The sequence below is a fragment of the Pogona vitticeps genome, chromosome 6, assembly GCF_051106095.1.
Source record: "Pogona vitticeps strain Pit_001003342236 chromosome 6, PviZW2.1, whole genome shotgun sequence".
NCBI lineage: Eukaryota > Metazoa > Chordata > Lepidosauria > Squamata > Agamidae > Pogona > Pogona vitticeps.
This window is the reverse complement of record NC_135788.1, coordinates 116,045,861-116,065,990: the sequence shown is the minus strand read 5'-3', so window position 1 is coordinate 116,065,990 and position 20,130 is coordinate 116,045,861. Positions and strand designations below refer to the sequence as shown.

Genomic DNA, 20,130 nt, shown 5'->3' with positions numbered 1-20,130 from the left:
AGTAAACGCCAGACGTTTGCTATCCTAACCTGTTCTTGTCGTTCACAAACTCTTGAACAACCCTCCCTTGCAAGGTAGGGTCAATATGAAGGGTCTCCCTCCTTATAGAACTGGTTGATCAAAGATTGAAGGAAACCACGTGTCCTGCTTCACAGTTTTGAGTCTCTGAGATAGGAGACTACCTTAGTTCTCGGGGATGACAATGAACTGCTCACTGGAACTGGTGGAGCAATGAAGCATGCCCCCAGCTTGTGCGCCTAGAGTTGTGCTGTGTAACGCTTCTTGTTGCACAGCGCCCAGCTGGTATGAAGGCCCAACTGAGGTGGCAGAGGTAAGGCAGCTGGAAGGCAGAGGTAAGGCAGCCCTGGAAGACGGTTCCTCCCCGAAAAGCATCCGTTGCACCCTATTCTTGTCCTGAAGGAGGGTTTCTGTTGCAGAAAGTAGCCTCTACTCCCGGCAGTGATGAGAAGTATCTCCCTCTGCAGTAGAAAACATTGCAAATGGTCTTTTTCTCGGGACGCATGGATCCTTGATCCATCCACGGCAACACTGGATGGTGCCTTTCCAGAGTCTCAAGGCAGAGTCTTTCCTAGCATCACTTTGAAGTGACAAGGACTGAATCCAGGGCAAAGTGTGCTGCTTATGGACTGCCCCATAGCACTTAAGAAGCACTCTTAGGGCAGTTGACAATTTCCACAGGCTACACATTGCAACCCCCCCCCCCCCCCAGCATGCTGCGTTACCAATTTACTGACCTTGGAAGGATGGAAGGCTGAGCGAACCTTCAGCTGAGACTGAACTCAGGTTGTGAACAGAGTTTCGGATGCAGTACTAGTTTAATCACTGCACCATGGAACTCCTTCTATCAAGTGTGTGTTCAACCACAGACCTACAGCTTCTTGCCAACTTTTATGCCAACATAATTTTTCTGTTCTGCTTCCGTGTGCAGGTGAGTGGGTGAGAATACTGCATTACATTCATGCAGAACTGAGTCTTGGAAGTTATCCTGGGGTTCACTAACACCTCCCCCCCAAAAAAGGAAAAAGAAGCACACACTTCAATTCCTCAACTTTCAATCATAAACAGTGCAACCCCATGAGTGCAGTGGGATTTACTCTCAAAGTCATTGCATAGGGTTGCAGTCACCATTCTTAAACTCTCTTGCAAAATATACAGAGCACAGGCTGTGGATTTATTTTGGCTGAGGAAAGGTTCCTCACCCAGGCTATCTAGATAATGCCAGATACAATCCTTAGATTCTCCTGAGAGAGGCATCCTTTGATTTCAATCTGGTGGAAGCATGATTCATTTTCTCCACCTTGGGACTTGACCACCGATGAAACAGGCAAGCTTCCTCCGCTCCGACCCCAACAAAAGAGGAATGGGACAGGAAAACGTCAGATTGTTTTGCAATAGAAATGTTTAATCTCGATACTTGTGGTAACAGTTCAATACCCCCTTCCTTAAAGGTCCGTCCGCTCAGCCACAGGATGATGACTGGAGCAGATCAACCCACTGTGTTGCGGGGAGGTGGCAGGAAGGGCACAAGAGAAAAATAAATTCATTTTGTCAAACTGCAGGGAAGGGAGGTGACGCTTTCATGCTCTGCTGCAGAATGTCAGCCTTCCAGCTACACAGTTGCAAAACTCTGGAGTAGATAAGTACGGAGTTGTGGTTTCGATCCCACAACTCACTGAATTCTGCACAGTGGAGGCTGTGTGTATGAATACAGGCATACAGACTAGAATACAGTCTGTATGCCTCTACTCTAGAGTAGAAGGGGATTTCAGAGGGCTGGGGAAACAAGCTTCTTTCCCTCCAAAGTGCTTTGAGGTTTGAAGGAACGAATAATTCACGTTTAAGGCCAGAATCCATCTTATTGTAAAAGAGATGTGAAAAACCAAACTCAGAACCTACAGATTTCCTCTCTCCTCAGCCATGGAGGGGGTCCAATAAAGGGAATTCAAGTTTAATAACTGGCTCATGTCCCTTCAGCAGAAAGTGGAGACAAAATGTTTCAATAAATCAGCCACAGTGATCGCCCCATGAACGGCATTACAGAAAGCCCATGCTTTCTGTTAAGGTTTTTTTTTTCAGCCAACGGAACTGGAAAATGTGGGGGGAAATAGCATACTTAAAAAGAAAAAAAATCTTTGCTGTTCTGGGACTGTATATAAGCTACTTTGGCTGTGGGAAGAGCAGATTTCCGGCCATCCGTTATCTCACGATGACCTGCAAAAGAGGCGAAACCTCTGCCTTGTTGAGCGAGGCTGCACAAAATGCATTAAATTTAACCTAACGTTTGCAGGGGTTGGTGGCGAAAGGCGGGATATTGGAGGTGTCCGGCCCCGCAGGCATTCCATATCCTCTCTCGAAGCGATCTGGTCTTGGGAGCTGCTGCTGGAAGCAAAGATTCTCCATCGTCCTTGACATCTTGGCTTCTGCTTGCAACGAGCCAAATGGAACCTGACGTCTGAAACAGCAGGGAAGTCCACCACCCCACCCCACCCTGGCCACACTGTTGTAGAGAGGTCCTTTTCAGATGCAGACCAGCGAGGCTGCTAAAAGTCTCTGCCTTGGGGACCCAGAGGTCCATGCCTCTGTTTTGTGAGCCTCTGTTCCTTGTTCCAGGGTTTTGCCAAAGTTAATTGAAATGAAATTTGAAATGGAAGTTCCCAGAGCCGAAGGGGTTGAATTCAAAGGGCCACTGGTGCTGGTGTCCGGACCCACTCTGCTGATTCTCGGGGTCCAGCGGGTCTTCGCCAGAGTCAAATTTCTGACGCATTTCTGGAAAAACAAAAAAAAACAGAGAGAACAGAATGATGAAGGAGGAAGAGAAGACTGACGCTCAGAATATCTTCTTAATCAGTGGTTCCTGACCTTGGGTAACTACAATTCCCAGAAACATCCACCACCAGCTGTGCTGCCTGGAGTTTCTGGGAGTTGCAGTCCAGGAATACCCAAGGCTGGGAAACACTGCTCAATCTAGACTAAGAGGAAATAGCCAATTCCAGCAAGAGAACCTGGGAAACTGAGCATTCACTAAAATGGAGTCAGATCCTATTTCTTTCTTCTAACATGGACTGCCAGATCAGTTCTAGGCCAAATCAAGTCTGAACTCTCGTTAGAACTGAAGTTATTGTACTTTGGACATTGCAAGAAAAGAGAAGACTCACTGGGAAAAAAGAGAAGCGTGCTAAGAAATGTGGAGGGCAGTAGGAGAAGAGGAAGATGGGACATGAAATGGATCTATTCAATAAAGGAAGCCACAGGCTTTTAGTTTGCAAGATCTGAGCAGGATCTTTTGAGGGTCATTAATTCACAGGTTTGCCATAAGCCATAAGTAACTTGATGGCACATAACCATTTGGAAGTCAAAAGAGGTGTACAACCCACCCGTTAATGTAGAACTACAGCAACTGGCCTTGGAGTAAGAATTCTGCTCCATGTAGGCTAGTATTCTCAATTGTGACTGTCAGAAGAAGACGAGGGTTTCAGGCACGATTCTGCCTCCATCTGGAACCCCCCCCCCCCTTGTTCCTCAGTGTTCTCCCCTACAAGTGCTAACCAGATCTGGCTCTGCTTATCTTCCGAGATCATAAGAGATCAGAGATTAGGTATGGTGTTTCTACAGAAGGCCTCCTCTACAGATCAAACTCAGGACCTTCAGAATTTGAGCTTGAGGTACTGGGCTGGATGTGGCCAGAAGAATGCATCACGTGAGAATATGTGCAGAATACAGTGGTGCCTCGCAAGACGAATGCCTCACGGGAAGAAAAACCCGAAAGACAAATGGTTTTTGTGATTGCTGCGGTGCCTCACAAGGCAGCTTCTTCTATGGCCATGCTTCGCAAGACGATTCCCCCCAAGACCGATGCCTCGCAAGATGAAAAAAATTCATTCGTCTTGCGGGGTTCCCATAGGAATGCATTGTAATGCATTCCTATGGGAAACTGCTTTTCGCAAGACGAAAATTTCGCAAGACAGCGTTACTCGTGGAACGAATTACATTCATCTTGCGAGGCACCACTGTATGCAGCTTCACACACATGGTTAATATGGGGCGGGTGGGAGGAGCAAGTGGCCACTGAGAGCAGAGTTTGCCCTTTGACTTCACAGGACGGAACCTACCCGGATCTGTTAAGACTTCTTTTGCAGCCGCAATGTCAATGAATTTCTTCTCTGCCTCTTTCTTCTCGTCTTCAGACTGAAAATTGTCGGGGTGCCACTGCTGAGCCAGCTTCCGGTACGCTTTGATGATTTCCTGCTTGTTTGCACTCCTAGCCGTGGGAAGAGGTGACCAGGTTAGCAAAAGTGCAAACAGATTTTGGTTTTGAACTTCTCAGAGAAACAAGAATCAACAAACTTAAGGGAAGAAACTGAAGGCACCCTGGCTGGCAGTTCAGATTCTGTTACTGAGTCACTATCAGAAAGGCAGATGAAACTGAGGAGGCCTATGTGGCCTTTGACATGCTTAAGATAATGACCTCCACAATCTCTCAGCATTCATACTGGCTGGATTGTCTGGGATCTGGAAATCTCAAACACCTCAGGGTCAACATTGCTCCTTCCTGTTTTTAATACGGGGTTCGCCTGTTTGGGCACAAAGCAAAGTGTGCTGCTTATATCCTACTCCAAAGCACTTAAAAGACTCTCTGGATGGTTGACAGTTTAATTATCTAGGCTACACATTGCCCCCACAATGAGCAATCTGAATCCTCAATTCACTGACCTCAAAAGGATGGTAGGCTGAGTGAACCTCAAGCTGGCTACCTGGGATTGAACCCAAGTCATGAGCAGAGTTTTGGCTGCAGTACTGCAGTTTAGCCCCTGTGCTACAGGGCTCCACAAGCTAGCCCATGTGTCTCTATGATTTTCACAAGCCATGAACCAAAACAAGTGTTTAGAGAGACCTGGGCACCCTCAGTCTCCCGGCTTCATTTTGGATCGTGAAAGTCTTATTAAAATTACTTACGCAGGATGACAGATTCCAGAATTATTCAACATACCTCCGGATTCCGAGGATTTTGTAATAGTCTCTCTTCTTGAACTGCTTCAGCAGTTTCTGTGCCCTCTCGAGACCTTCTTTTATTTCCTCATTTTCACCGTCAAACTCTCTGGCTTCTTGGTAATCCTCAACAGCTACAAACAGGACAAAAATTGGCTTTACAAGAAGCAAAATGCTATCGTTTTAATTCTGCAATCTGTTTTACACAGAGTATTTGACAGAACTTCCTAGTGGTATGAACTGAGGGGACGGGGTGGAATCCACATTCCTCTCTTTTTAATCCACAGGCAACGTTATTGTCATCTTCAGGGCAAGAGAGTATCAGAAATGGCAACATTCAGGCAGTCACATAGTGATTGTTTCTGTGCAGAGAAGCCCATAATAAGCAGTGAGGCTAGAATTTTCTCATTCTTAGAAGGAGGCATCAACCCACTACAGATCACCTCCTGTCAGGTTATCTTCTTCCAAGAATGCTCTGCTACTTTACCTGTAGGTGCAAAGATCAAGTATTCCATATACCCACCTCTGCACAGATGATTCATAGACCAGAAAATTACCTTTTTTTTTCATCCACGTTGCACCGGCATGAATGATGCCACTATTTCAGCCTGGCATGTGCCTTTGTGACCAGGAAGAGGTGCACACAGGCCACGATCTATACCACAAACAGCACTCAGGTGTGATTATTGGCGGGAATCCGATCTTACGAAACATGGCACCCGACCGCCCTTACGGTCCAACCCTTTCTACCTTTCTCAAACTCCTCATTCAGGATGAAGGCTTCGGCCCTGTCGCGCAGGATGAAGACATTCCTGGGGTCCAGCCGGTGGGCTTCTGTACAGATGTCGATGGCTTCAAGAGGCTGCTTGTTCTGGGACAGGAGAGAGCAGCAAAAAAACTGCACTGGAGTGGCTGGCCTTTCCCCAGAAAACTCACTGCTGCCTGGCATGTTCTGTACGGCCATCTGTTCCACTCCACTGGATCCTATCCTGCTGGAGGCTAATTTACTAGAAAGTGGAAGAGGTACCTCTGGCCGACAGGTCAGAGGTGAACCTATAGGGCATCCCAGTCCAGTCCAGTCCATTCCTTCTGCTGCTGCCCCCAAACTAGTTAGGTTCCTAAAAACGGATTTTAGTTATGCTGGTGGAGGCTTCTCAAAATACCAAATTTTGTATCTGTATGCGTTTGGTTGGAATGAAGGATGTCCCTGGAACCAAGGATCATTCCCCACCCCAGTATGAGAAAAACAATCCTTCTCTTTTTCTTTAGGTAAGCTTCATTTCCACAGGCAGGGATGAAAAGACTGAAGAAGTCAAACAACATGACCAAGGACATGCAAGAAGCCAATGGCAGAGCAGGAACGTAAATGCAGGTCCCTCCATGGCCGGTGTTATTTCTGTTTGATCGAGGCCATCCAAATTCACCCAATTTCGACATGCCAGATGAGATCAATGAAACCAAGTCTTACGACTTCTACGTTCATTTTGCTGGATTTCATCCTGAGTGTCCAGCTGCCCAGATCCAATTACACATTCCCATCCTTTCAAAGCCAGCTTTGTTTTGCTTCTACTGATGTCCTCAGACACCAAAAGTTAGCTATTAAAATGGGATGGGGAGCCGCTCTCATCCTTGTATTAGGCTAGCGGGGACTCATGGGAACCGGGGTCCAGAAACAACCGGAAGACTCTGCGTTGTCCTCTTCCGAGTGGGATAATTCTGACTCACCTTGGACAGACAGTGGCAGATGCGCCCTTTGGCCTTAGTGGTGTAGATCTCTACGTTGGGCTCTGTTTTCATGGCTGCTTTATACTTCTCAATGGCCTCTTCATACCTGTTAGCAGACCAAAGAGGCAGAAGATAACGGCACTTGAAACCGAGTAGTGACAGCTTCATCAAGAGGCTGTATTATGCTGCTATCAAGAAGGAGGGAATGCAAGCCGGTTTTCACTGATTAAGCAATACAAGAAAGGTGTATTTTTATTCTGGATTCACTGTACCCCAGTGCAATAGGGGAGATGAAGACCTGCGGTGCTTAGGGTTGTGTATAAGTAAAGGTAAAGGTTCCCCTTGACATTTAGTCATGTCCGACTCTAGGGCCTGGTGCTCATCCCCGTTTCCAAGCCATAGAGCCAGCATTCCCCTTGACATTTAGTCCTCCAGCCTCTAGGGGCCAGTACTCATCCCTGTTTCCAAGCCGTAGAGCCAGCGTTTGTCCATAGACAGTTTCCGTGGTCACGTGGCCAACCGGACTAGACATGGACCGCCATGACCTTCCCACCAAGGTGGTACCTATTTATCGACTCACATTTTTTACATGCTTTCGAACTGCTGGATTGGCAGGAGCTGGGAAAATCAACGGGAGCTCACTCTTGTCACGTGGATTCAATCTTACAACTGCTGTCTTCCGACCTTGCACCACAGAGGCTTCTGCGGTTTAACCCGCAGCGCCACCACGTCCCGTCAACAATAAAACTGCTCCTTAAATTTCTTACCCTATCAGGAACAACTTGACAGCACTGAACCCAGAACTGCATTCATGTCAATCATTTTAATTATACATTCATGGATGCTACAGAATTCAGCTGTTTTTTCCCCACCGCACCGGAATGACTTGTGTGTGTCATGTGTGGAGCGTTCTGGATGTAAACTGCCAACTTCATCCTGGCATGGGTGCACAGAGCTGATGCTGAACAAGGCAAGACTGGAAGAGAAGGGAATCTGTTACCTCTGAGCTTTGACGTGCTCCTCAGCCGACTCCAGCTGCTTGGTGAGCTTCTTCACTTGCTTGTAGTGGGAGAAACAGTCCTTGTCATCCTGGTCCAGCTTCAGACACTCACGCACTTGGCTGCGGAGAAAAGAATCATGCATCTCTTGGGGTGGGACCCAAAACAAGATGCCACATACACAGGTATCTATTGCGCAAAACAGGGACAGATGCTGGAAGAAAAAGACCCACCTAAAAGCAAAGTATGCTCTTAAGGTGTTGGAATCCAACCCAGGTCGTGAGCAGAGTCTTGACTACAGCGCTGCAGTTTAACCACTGCGCCATGAGGCTCCTCCCAAGGGCAAGCCCTAAATTTTCAAGTTTCCAAATCCAGATGCTGTCTCCCCACAAATATTTCGCTTATCACAATTTTCGACTTACATCCCCCACACGAGGGGCTGGTTGACAGCAGTATGTCCTGCAGCCCCAACCATCACGAGACCTTCTCAGCTTCAGCATTGTCTGACTTCAAACCACCTTATGTTTCTGTGTATAAGATGCCCCCCATGTATAAGACCCCCCCACTTTCCAATCCAAAATTAAGAAATCTAAGTGGGGCTTAGCAAGTGTAGGGGGAAAGGGATCAAAGCACTGCAGGATTGCTTTGATCCCTGCTTTCCCCTCCACTTGTTTTTGTTCTCTCCTCAGAATACTTCTGTGTGTAAGACAACTCTCAATTTTTAGTCTAAAGATTTTAGAAAAAAGTATAGCCTTATACATGGAAAAATACGGTGTATCTCCACCTGGCGGAAGGTGTCTAACAACGAAGAGGAGAGCAATACAATCCTCACTACACAGCTTTCTTCACTCTCTAATTTGCATATTTCCTGGATGCTGTCTGCTGTATTCTTTTTGCCTGGCTGCTTTATAGGGGAGAAATGTGTAAACTGGAGGGTGAGGAGATGATATCTTATCAGGCACTGGGTTTGGCCCAAGGGGTGGTAGATGCTCTCTTCAATCTACAGTGGTGCCCCGCATAGCGATGTTAATCCGTTCCGGATTAACCATCGCTATGAGAAAACATTGCTATACGGATAGGAAAATGCCATTGGAACGCATTAAACATGCGTTCCAATGGCTTCTACACTCACCGTAAAGCAACGTTTCCTCATAATGGCAGCCATTTTCGCGCCCTCGGTAAGCGAGGGCAGGGCGCGAAAATGGCTGCAGCCGCCGATCAGCTGGCCGCTGGCCGAAAATGGGGCCGGCGCTAGGGGAGGAGGGCGGGGGAAGGCTCCCACGCCCTCCTCCCCAGCTCACCCCTGCTTCTTCAGCCGGCTGACCGGCTGGCAATCGGCCGAGCGCGCAGGGGCGTCTGGGCCGGCGATCGACCAGGAGGGGAAAGGAAGCCTCCTTTCCCCTTTGCGATTTTTCCCCATAGGAAACAACGTTATGCGATCGCAAAAGCGATCGCAAAATCTTCTTCGTTAAGTGAATTCCTCATTAAACGGGGCACGCGTTAAGCGAGGCACCACTGTATATGGCTTTTGTTTCATCCTTCTTTCATCATGCCATATGTTTTCTCTAGCCACTGTTCTTCTCCCCACATATCCCACTTTGCTTGTAATGGCCGATTTAGACAAAAAGCTACCTGAGGTGCCTGCAGAGTATCTGATTCCAAGATACTTTGCCCCATTAAAAAAGATGAAAAAAAATTTAAATAATGTGAGATTGAAATACTGATTTTTCTGATTGATTGGAATCAATGACCTTGGGAGGTGGTGAGCATTCCAGCGCTAGAGCCATGGCCTTATTAGCCCCTTCCAACTCCATTATTCTATCGTTCCATGATTTTTCTGTCTTACAGGAATGCAAAACTTAGAATGGAAGCAAAACTACATACTGACAAGAGACATTCCCTAGCTGCCATAAACCACACACATCTATACAACACACGTTGCACAGAACAACATCATGCAATGACCCACAAGCAACGAAACACAAGAAAACAAAAACACACCGCTCGGCGGCACTTACTTTAAGGACTCCTCGTGGTCTCCCAAGTTATAATAGAGCTTGCTCAGCTTAAGGAAAGCAGCCCTGTTGTCGTTACGCAGCTTAGCCGTGGGTTTGAGGTCCATGATAGCTTTGTTGTAATCGCCAAGGTGAAGGTAACACTCGGAGCGCAGCTCTTTCGCTTCTGGATTCCATGGGGAAATCTGAAGCAAAGTTCAGGAGGCATGGTTGGTATGTGACAACTTGGGTCAGCAGCTCGTTATTCCTTTAAAATGAGGTCTTGTTGTAGCACTTAAAAAAACCAGCAAAGCTTTTTTCCCCCACACGCTTTTCTGGAGTGTGGTCCCACGCTTTTAGATGCAAGAGCTTCATCAACCTATGAGGAGGTGGATGGCCATCGTTCAAGGAACCGCATGCCAAATAAAACCGGGTTGTCTTTAAAACAGCACAACCTTCTTCGGTTACAGTCCTGTTGCTTGCGACCACGCGCAGAAGGGAAACTGTGGCTAGCTGCTGTGGCTAATTGATGAGGTGAAGATCACATGGGCCAACATGCAACCAGCACTTCATCAATTAGCCACGTCCACAATTTCCCTTCTGCACATAGTTAAAACTCAGAGGATTTCAGCTTCTGTTGTTTTTGATGCAATAGACTAGCGCAGCTATCTCAAGGAAATTTTTCAGGGGAAAAATGTGTTGTTTAAGAACAGCCCTCCGGCTGCTACTCTGTGTGGCTTTTTCCTTTTTTTTTGTTGGCCTCAGAGTTTTTAACCTAGTTCCTTGCACTTGAGGAACACATTAATTCAGTCCACAGAAACGTTAAGAAGGGGAATAAGACATGGAGCACCCGTGGGAAAGAAAAGAATGTTTTCCAACCCTGCTTCCCCCAGCAATGAATCTGTTCTTGCTGAAATGAGAAAGCAGAGTCAAATCCCCTTGTATATTTTGGGAGCATGGCAGCTCAGATAGGATGAATGAAGGACGAAGTACCTCAACTGCTCGATTTAGAATATAGATTGCTCCTTGGTAGTTCTTCCACTGAAAGGCAGTCTGAGCTTCTTGCATGGACAGTTCTAGCTCCGTGACCCGTGTAAGCTGGCTTCGGGCCTCCGTGTTCTCCGGGTTGCTCTTCAGCTGATCAAATAATGAAAAGTCAACAAAAACACACTTAGCGTTAAGGAAGTGCATTGCGTTCAAGAGACTCGCTGAACTCAAGCAAATCTGGAAAGGCCCACCTAGGCAGGGAGAAGACAAAAGATCCTGGCCCACGCATGGAATAAAATAGGATGAGATCATTCCCAGAAGTGTCCAGAGCGGGGAGATATTCAAACCCCCCAAATCTTGCACACACACATTACAGAAGAAACTTTCAGACAGTATGCATCCTTTCTCTCTGGGTCACTGGGATAACTCTTTGTATACCAGAGCAAAACTGGTACACTTCTCCCTTGAACTCCAGAAGTCTGAACAGTACGGTTTTGGGTATACAGGGATTTTTTTCAAGGCATAAACAAACAAATACTGTGCTCCGGCCACCCAGGACCCCATGAGTAACACTGGTGTCAAAGTGGTATACTAGCCCCTAAAGACATCTTCTCTAATCCAGCTTCTAGATCAGAAGGTCATAAAGGCTTTTAAGGCTCATTACAGCCAGTACTGTATAGAAAGGATGATCAATGCTATGGAAGAGCATGCATATAGAGAGAATTGTTCTGTATATATACAGTACATTGCTTTGTAGTTACGCTTTTGGGGCATAAGAGTTAGACATGGATTTTGAACTACACATTAGGTCCAGCGCTTCTCACCCTAGTGTTGTTGAAAGGAGAAGCGTACCTGTGTAAGTGCAAGACTTGAATCCAAAAATTGAAACATGGGCTGCCACCCACTTCTTGCTAGCTAGAACGTGTTCCGGGGTGCCCATGCGCGCACACATTCACGCCTGGAGACTGGTACCGGAGGCAGGCGCTCCTGGTTTTGCTAATGGCCCAGAGGTGGGTTCTGATGCTGGCCCCTGAACCATCTGCCCCTGAACAGGCATGCCTCAAGAGCCATGATCAGAGATGGGTGAACAGGTGCCTAGGGATTCCCACCTCCACCGACAGGTGTTTACGTAGAAGTAGCGCCCATAAGAGGTGGGGCAGGGAGGCTGGGGTGCTGCCTCTGAACGGGGGCTGGCTGGAGGAGATGGGGCTGGGAACTGCTTAAACTTTTCTGTCCCATCTCTAGCTCTGATTTCTGGACAAGGGCCAGTTGCTTACCACAGCTTCAAAGTCCTGTTTGGCCTCTTGCGTGCTGCCTTGCTTCAAGAGGATGTTGCCCCTCTGTAGTCTCGCCTGCGGGGCAGAAAAGGACCACTCCGTCAGCACAAGAGGAAGCCTCGAGGGGCCCATACCCATTTGTCTGGTCCACAGAGTCTTTGGACAGCTCTGCCAAGGGGGTGTCCATCCTTTCCCCCTCGACGAGGCCTTAACGCTCATCTCCAACTTACCGCTAGGAAATCTGACTTGAGCTCAATAGCTTTCGAAAGGTCTGGGAGTGCTGATTTGAACTTGCCCATGGCCAAGTAGATGGTTGCTCGCTTGTAATAGGTTAGGTAGTTTTGAGGATCAATTTCTGGGAACATCGTGAAAAACAAAATATCAGCATTTGTGTCTTGAGTCAGGAATGTACGGCAGGACCATGGTATCTGTGGAGAAACAGTTCCAAGCCACTCCCCGGGATAGTGAAAACTGTGGATAATAGTGAACCCTATACAGTGGTACCTCAACTTACGAATGTCCCTATTTGTGAACAATTCGAGTTACGAACGGCTCCGTTTGCAAAAAGTTGCTTCGACCTGCAAATGGAGCTTCGACTTACGAACAAAAAAACACACAACCCCCCCAAAAAACCCCAAAACAAAAAACAAAAAACAAACAAAAAACACCTTTCCTGCCCTTTTTTGACCTAAGTTCACCTTAGGTTAAAAAATGCCTCCTAGTGGTAGGGTACGGATTAACCGGCTTTGCATTAGTTCCTATAGGAACTAACGTCTCTACCTACGAACAGCGCCTTGACATACAAATGAAAAATATCAGATACTGATTGTTTTCAATGCATTCCTATGGAAAAGTTTGCCTTGACTTACGAACTTTTCGATGTACGAACGCCATTCCAATATGGATTAAGTTCATAAATCGAGGTACCAATGTACACAGCATGGTCTCTGGCTCCGTCTAGTGGCCAGTTCTGGTAATTACATCATAGAAATATGTATTTCTGTGTTTTTTTTTTCCACTTAATATTCTTAATATTTTCAGACTGTGGATACTGATCCTGCAGATTCGGGGGTGGGGTGGGGGGGGTCCTACTGTACTATGCCTCCCATTCTACTGTCTCTGCTGATGTTTGAGAAAGCGTATACCTAAAGGAAGCTTACTTGCGACCATCTGGCAGCATGAAAGAATCATGAGTCCGCTCCCAATTTGCAGAAGGCTTCCCTGCCTACCTGTCTTGAGGACATACATCCTGGTCACATGGGGACAGGCAAGTGGCTAGATTTTTCAAGTCTTCTCTCATTGTTGCTTGGCAAGCCACAAAATTTGCAAGGCATAACTTATGGTTTCAGGCCAGGACTGCACAGACCTGTGTTTTAATCCTTAGCTAAAGTTTACCAAATGGCTTTGGGCCAGCCCCTGTCTCTCAGCACGACCCATATTGCCGGGTTCTTGTGAAAGTAACAGAAGGCTGGGTCAGAACTGTTTACATTCGGCCAAGTTCATGGGAGAAAGCACAGGATTAGAATGTAAATAAGGGTGAAGGATGAATAGCCATCCAATTAAAAAAAACAACAACAACACTTCAGCAATTAACGAGATGTGTTTTAGCCAGCTAACATACTGGTTAATGGAAGGACAGGGGACTTAGTCCCTTCATATATTTTGGATTAAAACTCCTATAACCCTTCCTCCTTTTTTGCAGCTAAAATGAATAAACTGAGAATATTGTACTTCAGGTGTATGATGATGATGAGGAAGGCACTGGAAAAGACAGTAACAAAGAGAAAAGTAAAAAGAAAAAAGAGAGAGGAAGATCCAATATCAGATGGGCCATGGCTTTTAGTTTGTAAAATCTGAGCAGGGCTCTTAATGAAAGAAGGCGCTCAATGCACAAGGTTGCCATTCACTTGGAAGGCACTTGGTATCCCATAAAAACAAGCCTCCTTCCATTGGCCATGCTGGCTGGAGCTTCTGGGGGTTGAAATTCAGAACATCTTCCCCATGCTTCGAGTAACTTGCAGGTTAAGAACAAGAACCCCCAAATGCACTCTGGCTGTAGATGATGTATGCCTCAGCAATACACAGGTTTCACTGACTCTCAAGAGGCATTCTTTCCCCAGGGCTTCCCACCAGAGATTTTTAGAAATTCTTGTACAGGAGGACTCCTATGTGTGCGGGATCAATATCCGCAGATTCACTTATCTACAGTCTGAAAATATAAAAAAATATTAGAAAAATCCAGAATTTATACTCTGTTTCCCCAAAAATAACACCTAATCTGAAAATAAGCCCTAGTATGATTTTAGGATGCTCGTAATATAAGCCCTACCCCCCAAAAATAAGCCCTAGTTAAGTGAAACCCCGCCCTCCACCCTTGTGCAGCATTGTGCAGCAACCAGAAGAAAATAACATGACTGTATTTGAATAAATGTAGATTGCTACACATAGAAAAAACAAAACATGCCCTGAAAATAAGCCCTAATGCATTTTTGGAGCAAAAATTAATATAAGACCCGGTGTTATTTTTGGGGGGAACATGGTATGTACGAATTTCTAATGACGAAGTTACCAGAACTGGCCAGTAGAGGGAGTCAGACTATGCTATTTATAGTGTTCACTAATTTATTTTGACATAATTATCAGAACTGGCCACTAGAGGGAGTCACAGACTATAGTGTTTGCTATTTTAAAATAGTATTCCTTATAATCCTCCTTTTTTGCATCCAAGAAATAAGGGGGCTTGCAACTGATCCCTCTGCAGTTAGGGGGTCCTACTGTACTAAAAATAAAACTCTTTTGTAAAAGCTTGCTAGTCAAATAACTAGGAACAGGTTTTCATTAACCAGTTGATTTTTTTTTTACAAAAATCTCACTGATGCATTAATTAAATACTGCAATAACAGGCATGACAACAACCATCATTGTGCTTATTACAGATATATGTTATCTGAGTCTTTCTAGCACAGAACTCTCCAGCTGTCTTGGAATATAACTCCCAGCATTCCTCATCAATGAACCGCAGAGAATTATAGTTCAAAAGGTCTGAAGGGAAGGCTAGAATACATTCATCCCACAGCTGACTCCAGCAGTTATACCAAAAGCAATCCATCTCTTCCAGTGGCTTTTCACCTAAGATGAAGGGAGAGTTCAGGAAATCATGTGAGCCATCAATACTGACAGGGCATTATCAGCCAGCTGTCATCTCTGACACTAAATGCCTGCACTATCTGCTCAGGAGTTGCAATCAGAGTTACTCACCCACGGCAGAGTGGTAGTGAAAGAGGGCCTCAGCCAGCTGCCCAGCTGCCAACAGCTTCCGCCCCATTTCCAGGTGGTTTTCGATCTCAGCTTGCCCGGTCGCCAGCAAACCTTTAGACAGGAAACAGGAGAGACCAAAGGCAATTGTAAAGAGGAAGGCAAACAGGAGCAGGGAAGAATCACACTGCGGGCTGAAGAGTGTCTGCTTCGCACACAACTATGAGTCTTAATTTATCTCCTAGTACTTTTACACAAAATAAAAGTATGGTGCTAGAGGAGAGACTTGAGAGTCCCCTGGACTGCAAAGAGAACAAACCTATCCATTTTGAAGGAAATCAACCCTGAGCACTCATTGGAAGGACAGATGCTGAAGCTGATGCTCTAAGACTTTGGCCGTTTCATGAGAAGAGAAAACTCCCTGGAAAAGACCCTGATGTTGGGAAAGTGTGAGGGCAAGAGGAGAAGGGGACGATGGAGGACGAGATGGTTGGACAGTGTCATCGAAGTGACCAACATGAATTTGACCCAACCCCAGGAGGCAGTGGAAGACAGGAGGGCCTGGCGTGCTCTGGTCCATGGGGTCACAAAGAGTCGGATACGCGTTAACGACTAAACAACAACAACACTTACACAAACTAATCAGACACTCTTTCTCTATCTGACCTATCTCACATACTGAGAGATCTATACAAGCTGCTTTGTGCTCTCTGGAGAGCAGGCAGAATATAAAAGCAAACCAATAATATATGTAGTTAGCAAGGGATCTGAACAATCTCTTCTGCAACCTAATTAGTTTCCAGGGTTTGTGATCTTGTTAATTTCAGTTTTAAGATGTGGGGGGTTGAGTTTTAAGAGAACTAAGAATGCTACAGTGGCGCTGGAAGTTTCAAACTACTTGATCGGATTAGACTGTGCTGCTTTCACAAAGAAGAACAGAAAAGTCCTTCTCCTTTTGGGCTTTTATCAGCAAGTGAACCATGGATTGTCTTCTTTTGTTTCTGCTAACCCAGAATGTTTATGGGACACACACACAGAGAGAAAGCAACGGAGCAAGATTTTATTCAACATATGATCCATACACAAAACAAGGGCAATGTGTAATTAAAAATTCCAAACAGAACCATGCCAGATTTTTTTAAAGAGCACTGTATATGGAAGTGGGTTTCCAGCATTTCAATTTACATGCAAATACGTACAATCCCTAGGTGAAATGAATTGGGTCAAGGACAATAAATTCCCTTTATACTGGAAATGGGTGCATTTCAGTTGTAACCCTTGTGAGCTAGTCAAGATCCCATTGGGTACAATGAGTACAAGTATTGTTTATTATTTATTTGTTTTAAATATATTTCTCCTTAAAAGGACCCAAGTATGTCTAGATGATGGCTGGTAACTTGGGTGACTATGTGTTGCTCAAGCAGACACCAGGCTTGGGTAGAGCCACCACGCTGTACCGGTTTTGAGTGCCGGTGTGTGTCAACCCAAGAAGACCCAATTGCAAGTCTCTCTTAAATGGCCATGACAGTGACTCCCAATCTCAAATAGTATGGAGAGGATAAAAATAGGGAGCATGAGTATGTGCATCACCCTGAGCTCCCTGGAGGAAAAGCAAGATGGAGAAGTAATAAATAATTTTTTTTGTTTTATTTATAGGCCACCTCCCTCCCCGATAAGGAGTCCCAAGGCAGCTTACAGTATTAAAAAGAATAGGATTAAAAACAGATGTTAAACATTCAAAAACAATTACATTACATACTAATTGTGTACAGTTAAATGGATAATGACAAGCAATTCAAAACTAGAAATGAAGCTGGACAGGAAATGTGCCCAGAGGTTGAACACTGAGGACTAGAAACACACCAAGGCTGAGTGGGCGGAGCTTACAAGGGCTTGCGAAGGCGGAGCCTATAAAAAGAAGACACCCAAGAAAGGGGCGGGGCTGTGGGAAAGGGGGCAGGGCCTGACGGTAGGTCAAGAGGCCGGGGCGGAGCCTGAGGGGGGGTTTAAAGAGGAGGAGGAAGGCGAGGCACCGACAGGCCGACGGCCCACAGAGCGAAGGCGGGGAGATGAAAAACAAGCCCCCTTCCTAAGGGCGAGGAGGAAAAGAAGGGCAGGCCCCCTCGGTTACCATGGTTACCTGGCAACTGTAGGTCCAGCAAGACGCACAGCAAGGACGCGGCCCATAGCAACCTCCTCTCGCAGCCTCCAGGGCCCAAACCGGGGCTGTCGCCGGACCTGCCGATCAGCCCGAGGCCGCGCCACACCGGGTGCTGCCCGGACTCCATGTCCCAAGCTCCAGGAACCGCTCACTTCCGCATCCGTTGCTTCCTGCGGCGGAAACGATATCCGGCCCCTCTAGCCGTCCTCCTTGTCTTTCCTTTCGTTCCGCTCTGCCTTTTCCTCAGCGGGGAAAAAAAGGGAAGGGGCCGCTCTAGGAGGCGCCCTCTCGGTGGGCTCAGGCAAAGTTCGGCTCTTCCGAACGGAGGGAGGGAAAGGAACGAGAAAGAGCCGGAAGCGCGCCTGACCAATCAGCTTCCTCTCGCGGGACGCCGTAGAACTTCGCTAGCCAATGAGCGAGAGAGGAAGTGCAAGCGCTCGGCGAGGAATAGGGACGGTCCTACGTCACGTGGAGCAATTTGTGGTCGTCAAGACGAGGGGAGAGCTTGGAACACGCGTGTCAATGAAAAACCGGGCGGTGTGGGGATAATGGTAGGGAGCACTTGTAATAAAACAATTAAATATGGATAATCATCTTCATCGTAGTTGCAATTTACTGAATTTAAATTGATATGGCCCCCTGCATCATGCGAAGTAATTTTGAAGACCGTGCTGCTGAGCATGTGCAGAGTGCCGGTAGTTTGCAGACCCACCGCTGCAGCTAAACTCAAAAGGCAGTTTTAAAAAGCCGCAAACAGTCTCTGCGTATCTTCCTTTGTGCCTATTCAAAATATTTTGGACATTCTTTCTCTTCCTCTGGATTGACTCGTTGACAGAAAGATCTCCATGTTCCTTTTTAAAGAAAACCATCGATTAGCTGAGAGGTAGGCTAAGGATGAGTGATTTGACTCAACATGATTGCACAGTGCTTATCCTTGAAGGAGGAGGAGAAAGCAGGAAACACGGGAGAGATACACCATTGTACACTTACGATGCTCCTTGTTTTTAAACATAATCATCTGCCACTTTCTGTTTCTCAGAGCGGGGATATTTTGGATGTCATGGAGCCGGGCTGCAAGCGCCGGAAGACAGCAGAGCCCGAGGATGTGTCTACGTGGGACCTGCTGCCGGTTCTTTCTGAGAGAGAATCCCAGGGAGTCACCTTAATGCCAGTCTACGCTGCTCCCATCCTGAACAAGAAGGAGGCCTGTCGGCTGGTCAAGGAGATTTCTGCTGTTTATCCCTTGGGGGACTTCCCCCATTTGAAGCGTGTCCGTGCCTGCCTCTCTAGGGAGAGCCCTCATCCGCTGGAGGTGATCTTGTGTTTAGCCAGTTCTGAGCAACAGCAGGAGAATGGTTTGCCATCCCTTGCCGAACTTTTCACCAACGGTCGGGTCAACCTGTGTGGCTTGGGCCAGCCGTTTTTGACTCGAGTTCCGGTTTTCCCGCCCTTGACCCGTCCCCAATATGAGGAAGCCGCTTCTCACTGGCCCGTCTCCTTCCACGAGAACAAACGCGTCAGCCAGGCGCTTAGCGGGAGCCTCTTCACGTCCTCGGAGAAGTCTGCCATGCAGAAACACATGGAGTTGGCCATCCAGGCAGCAAAACGGGGAGCGAGGCAGGGCATGAGACCTGTGGGTGCTGTGGTGGTTGACCCAGCCACTGGGAACGTTCTGGCGGTCGGCCATGACTGCCGAGATGGGCTAAACCCATTGCTCCACGCTGCCATGGTGTGCATTGACCTAGTGGCCCACAGCCAGGGAGGTGGGGCATACCTTTATAATAACTACCCTGCTTGCACTTTTCTTAAGCCGGACAGCACAGTGGACCATTCCTCTTCTTTTGGTGATGGGTTGCCGTACATCTGCACTGGCTATGATATGTACTTAACACGGGAGCCATGCCTCTTGTGCGCCATGGCGTTGGTGCACTCGCGAATTGAGCGGGTATTCTACGGGGTGCCGACCCCGCATGGAGCGCTGGGGACCAGCTACCACATCCACAGCCGTCAAGAACTTAATCATCGCTTCGAGGTGTTCCGCGGTATCCTAGAGGACCAGTGTCACAGCTTGGCACAGATGTCGGTTCTTAAAGAATCTGAACGAGACAGTGTTTGAGGAAGAGAGAGATGGCTTTATTTTTGTGTTTCCTTTTTTCACTTGTTTTTAAAATGAATTGTTGTTCTTTAGTTGTTAAGTTGCGTCCGACTCTTTGTAACCCCATGGACCAGAGCACGCCAGGCCCTCCTGTCTTCCACTACCTCCTGGAGTTGGGTCAAATTCATGTTGGTCACTTCGGGGACCCTGTCCAGCCATTTCGTCTTCTGTCATCCCCTTCTCCTCTTGCCCTCACACTTTCCCAACATCAGGGTCTTTTCCAGGGTGTCTTCTCTTATCATGAGATGGCCAAAGGATTGGAGCCTCAGCTTCAGGATCTGTCCTTCCAGTGAGCACTTGGGGTTGATTTCCTTCAAAATGGATAGGTTTGTTCTCTTTACAGTCCAGGGGACTCTCAAGAGCCTCCTCCAGCACCACACTTCAAAAGCCTCAATTCTTCAGCGGTCAGCCTTCTTTACAGTCCAGCTCTCACTTCCATGCATCGCTATTTTAAATTAAAGACATGTGTTATTTTAAGAACAGTTGTTTGTGGTATTAGAGCCTTGGAAGGCTTTGAAGTCAACTTACAGCCCTTTAAAAACCATTAATATGTTTGAAAAGAGTTTGGAGG

The 20,130-nt window shown here is 46.8% G+C and overlaps 2 protein-coding genes across 3 annotated transcripts; one reads left to right on the top strand and one right to left on the bottom strand.

The window, feature by feature from the left end:
• Positions 1 to 1,402: 1,402 nt before the first annotated feature.
• Positions 1,403 to 17,531, bottom strand: LOC110087638 (dnaJ homolog subfamily C member 3). Its single transcript, XM_020809499.3, has 12 exons — positions 17,384 to 17,531; positions 15,247 to 15,357; positions 12,219 to 12,343; positions 11,989 to 12,063; positions 10,718 to 10,861; positions 9,749 to 9,930; positions 7,733 to 7,852; positions 6,733 to 6,838; positions 5,758 to 5,878; positions 5,009 to 5,141; positions 4,131 to 4,279; positions 1,403 to 2,787 (listed from the first exon to the last, which is right to left on the bottom strand). Exons 1-12 carry the CDS (start codon positions 17,529 to 17,531, stop codon positions 2,645 to 2,647), a joined length of 1,557 nt encoding a protein of 518 aa, XP_020665158.3. The 3' UTR covers positions 1,403 to 2,644.
• ADAT3 (adenosine deaminase tRNA specific 3) lies at positions 17,530 to 20,039 on the top strand. 2 transcript variants are annotated; one of them, XM_020809501.3, is made up of 2 exons: positions 17,530 to 17,955; positions 18,444 to 20,039. In XM_020809501.3, exons 1-2 carry the CDS (start codon positions 17,530 to 17,532, stop codon positions 19,518 to 19,520), a joined length of 1,503 nt encoding a protein of 500 aa, XP_020665160.3. In that variant the 3' UTR covers positions 19,521 to 20,039. The 2 variants fall into 2 exon arrangements, with proteins under 2 accessions (XP_020665160.3, XP_072833082.2); XM_072976981.2 differs by having other exon boundaries at positions 17,849 to 18,287.
• Positions 20,040 to 20,130: the final 91 nt, after the last annotated feature.

Bases quoted from the DNA above. Each gene is read 5' to 3' on its own strand.
- ADAT3 (XM_020809501.3), top strand. From the start codon at position 17,530: ATGTCCCAAGCTCCAGGAACCGCTCACTTCCGCATCCGTTGCTTCCTG. The intron at 17,956-18,443 runs GTAGGGAGCACT...TCTGTTTCTCAG, and splicing joins CGGGCGGTGTGGGGATAATG to AGCGGGGATATTTTGGATGT.
- LOC110087638 (XM_020809499.3), bottom strand. From the start codon at position 17,531: ATGGAGTCCGGGCAGCACCCGGTGTGGCGCGGCCTCGGGCTGATCGGC. The intron at 7,853-9,748 runs GTAAGTGCCGCC...TTTTCTCCGCAG, and splicing joins GACCACGAGGAGTCCTTAAA to CCAAGTGCGTGAGTGTCTGA. The intron at 5,142-5,757 runs GTAGAAAGGGTT...TCCTGTTTGTAG, and splicing joins GAATGAGGAGTTTGAGAAAG to CTGTTGAGGATTACCAAGAA.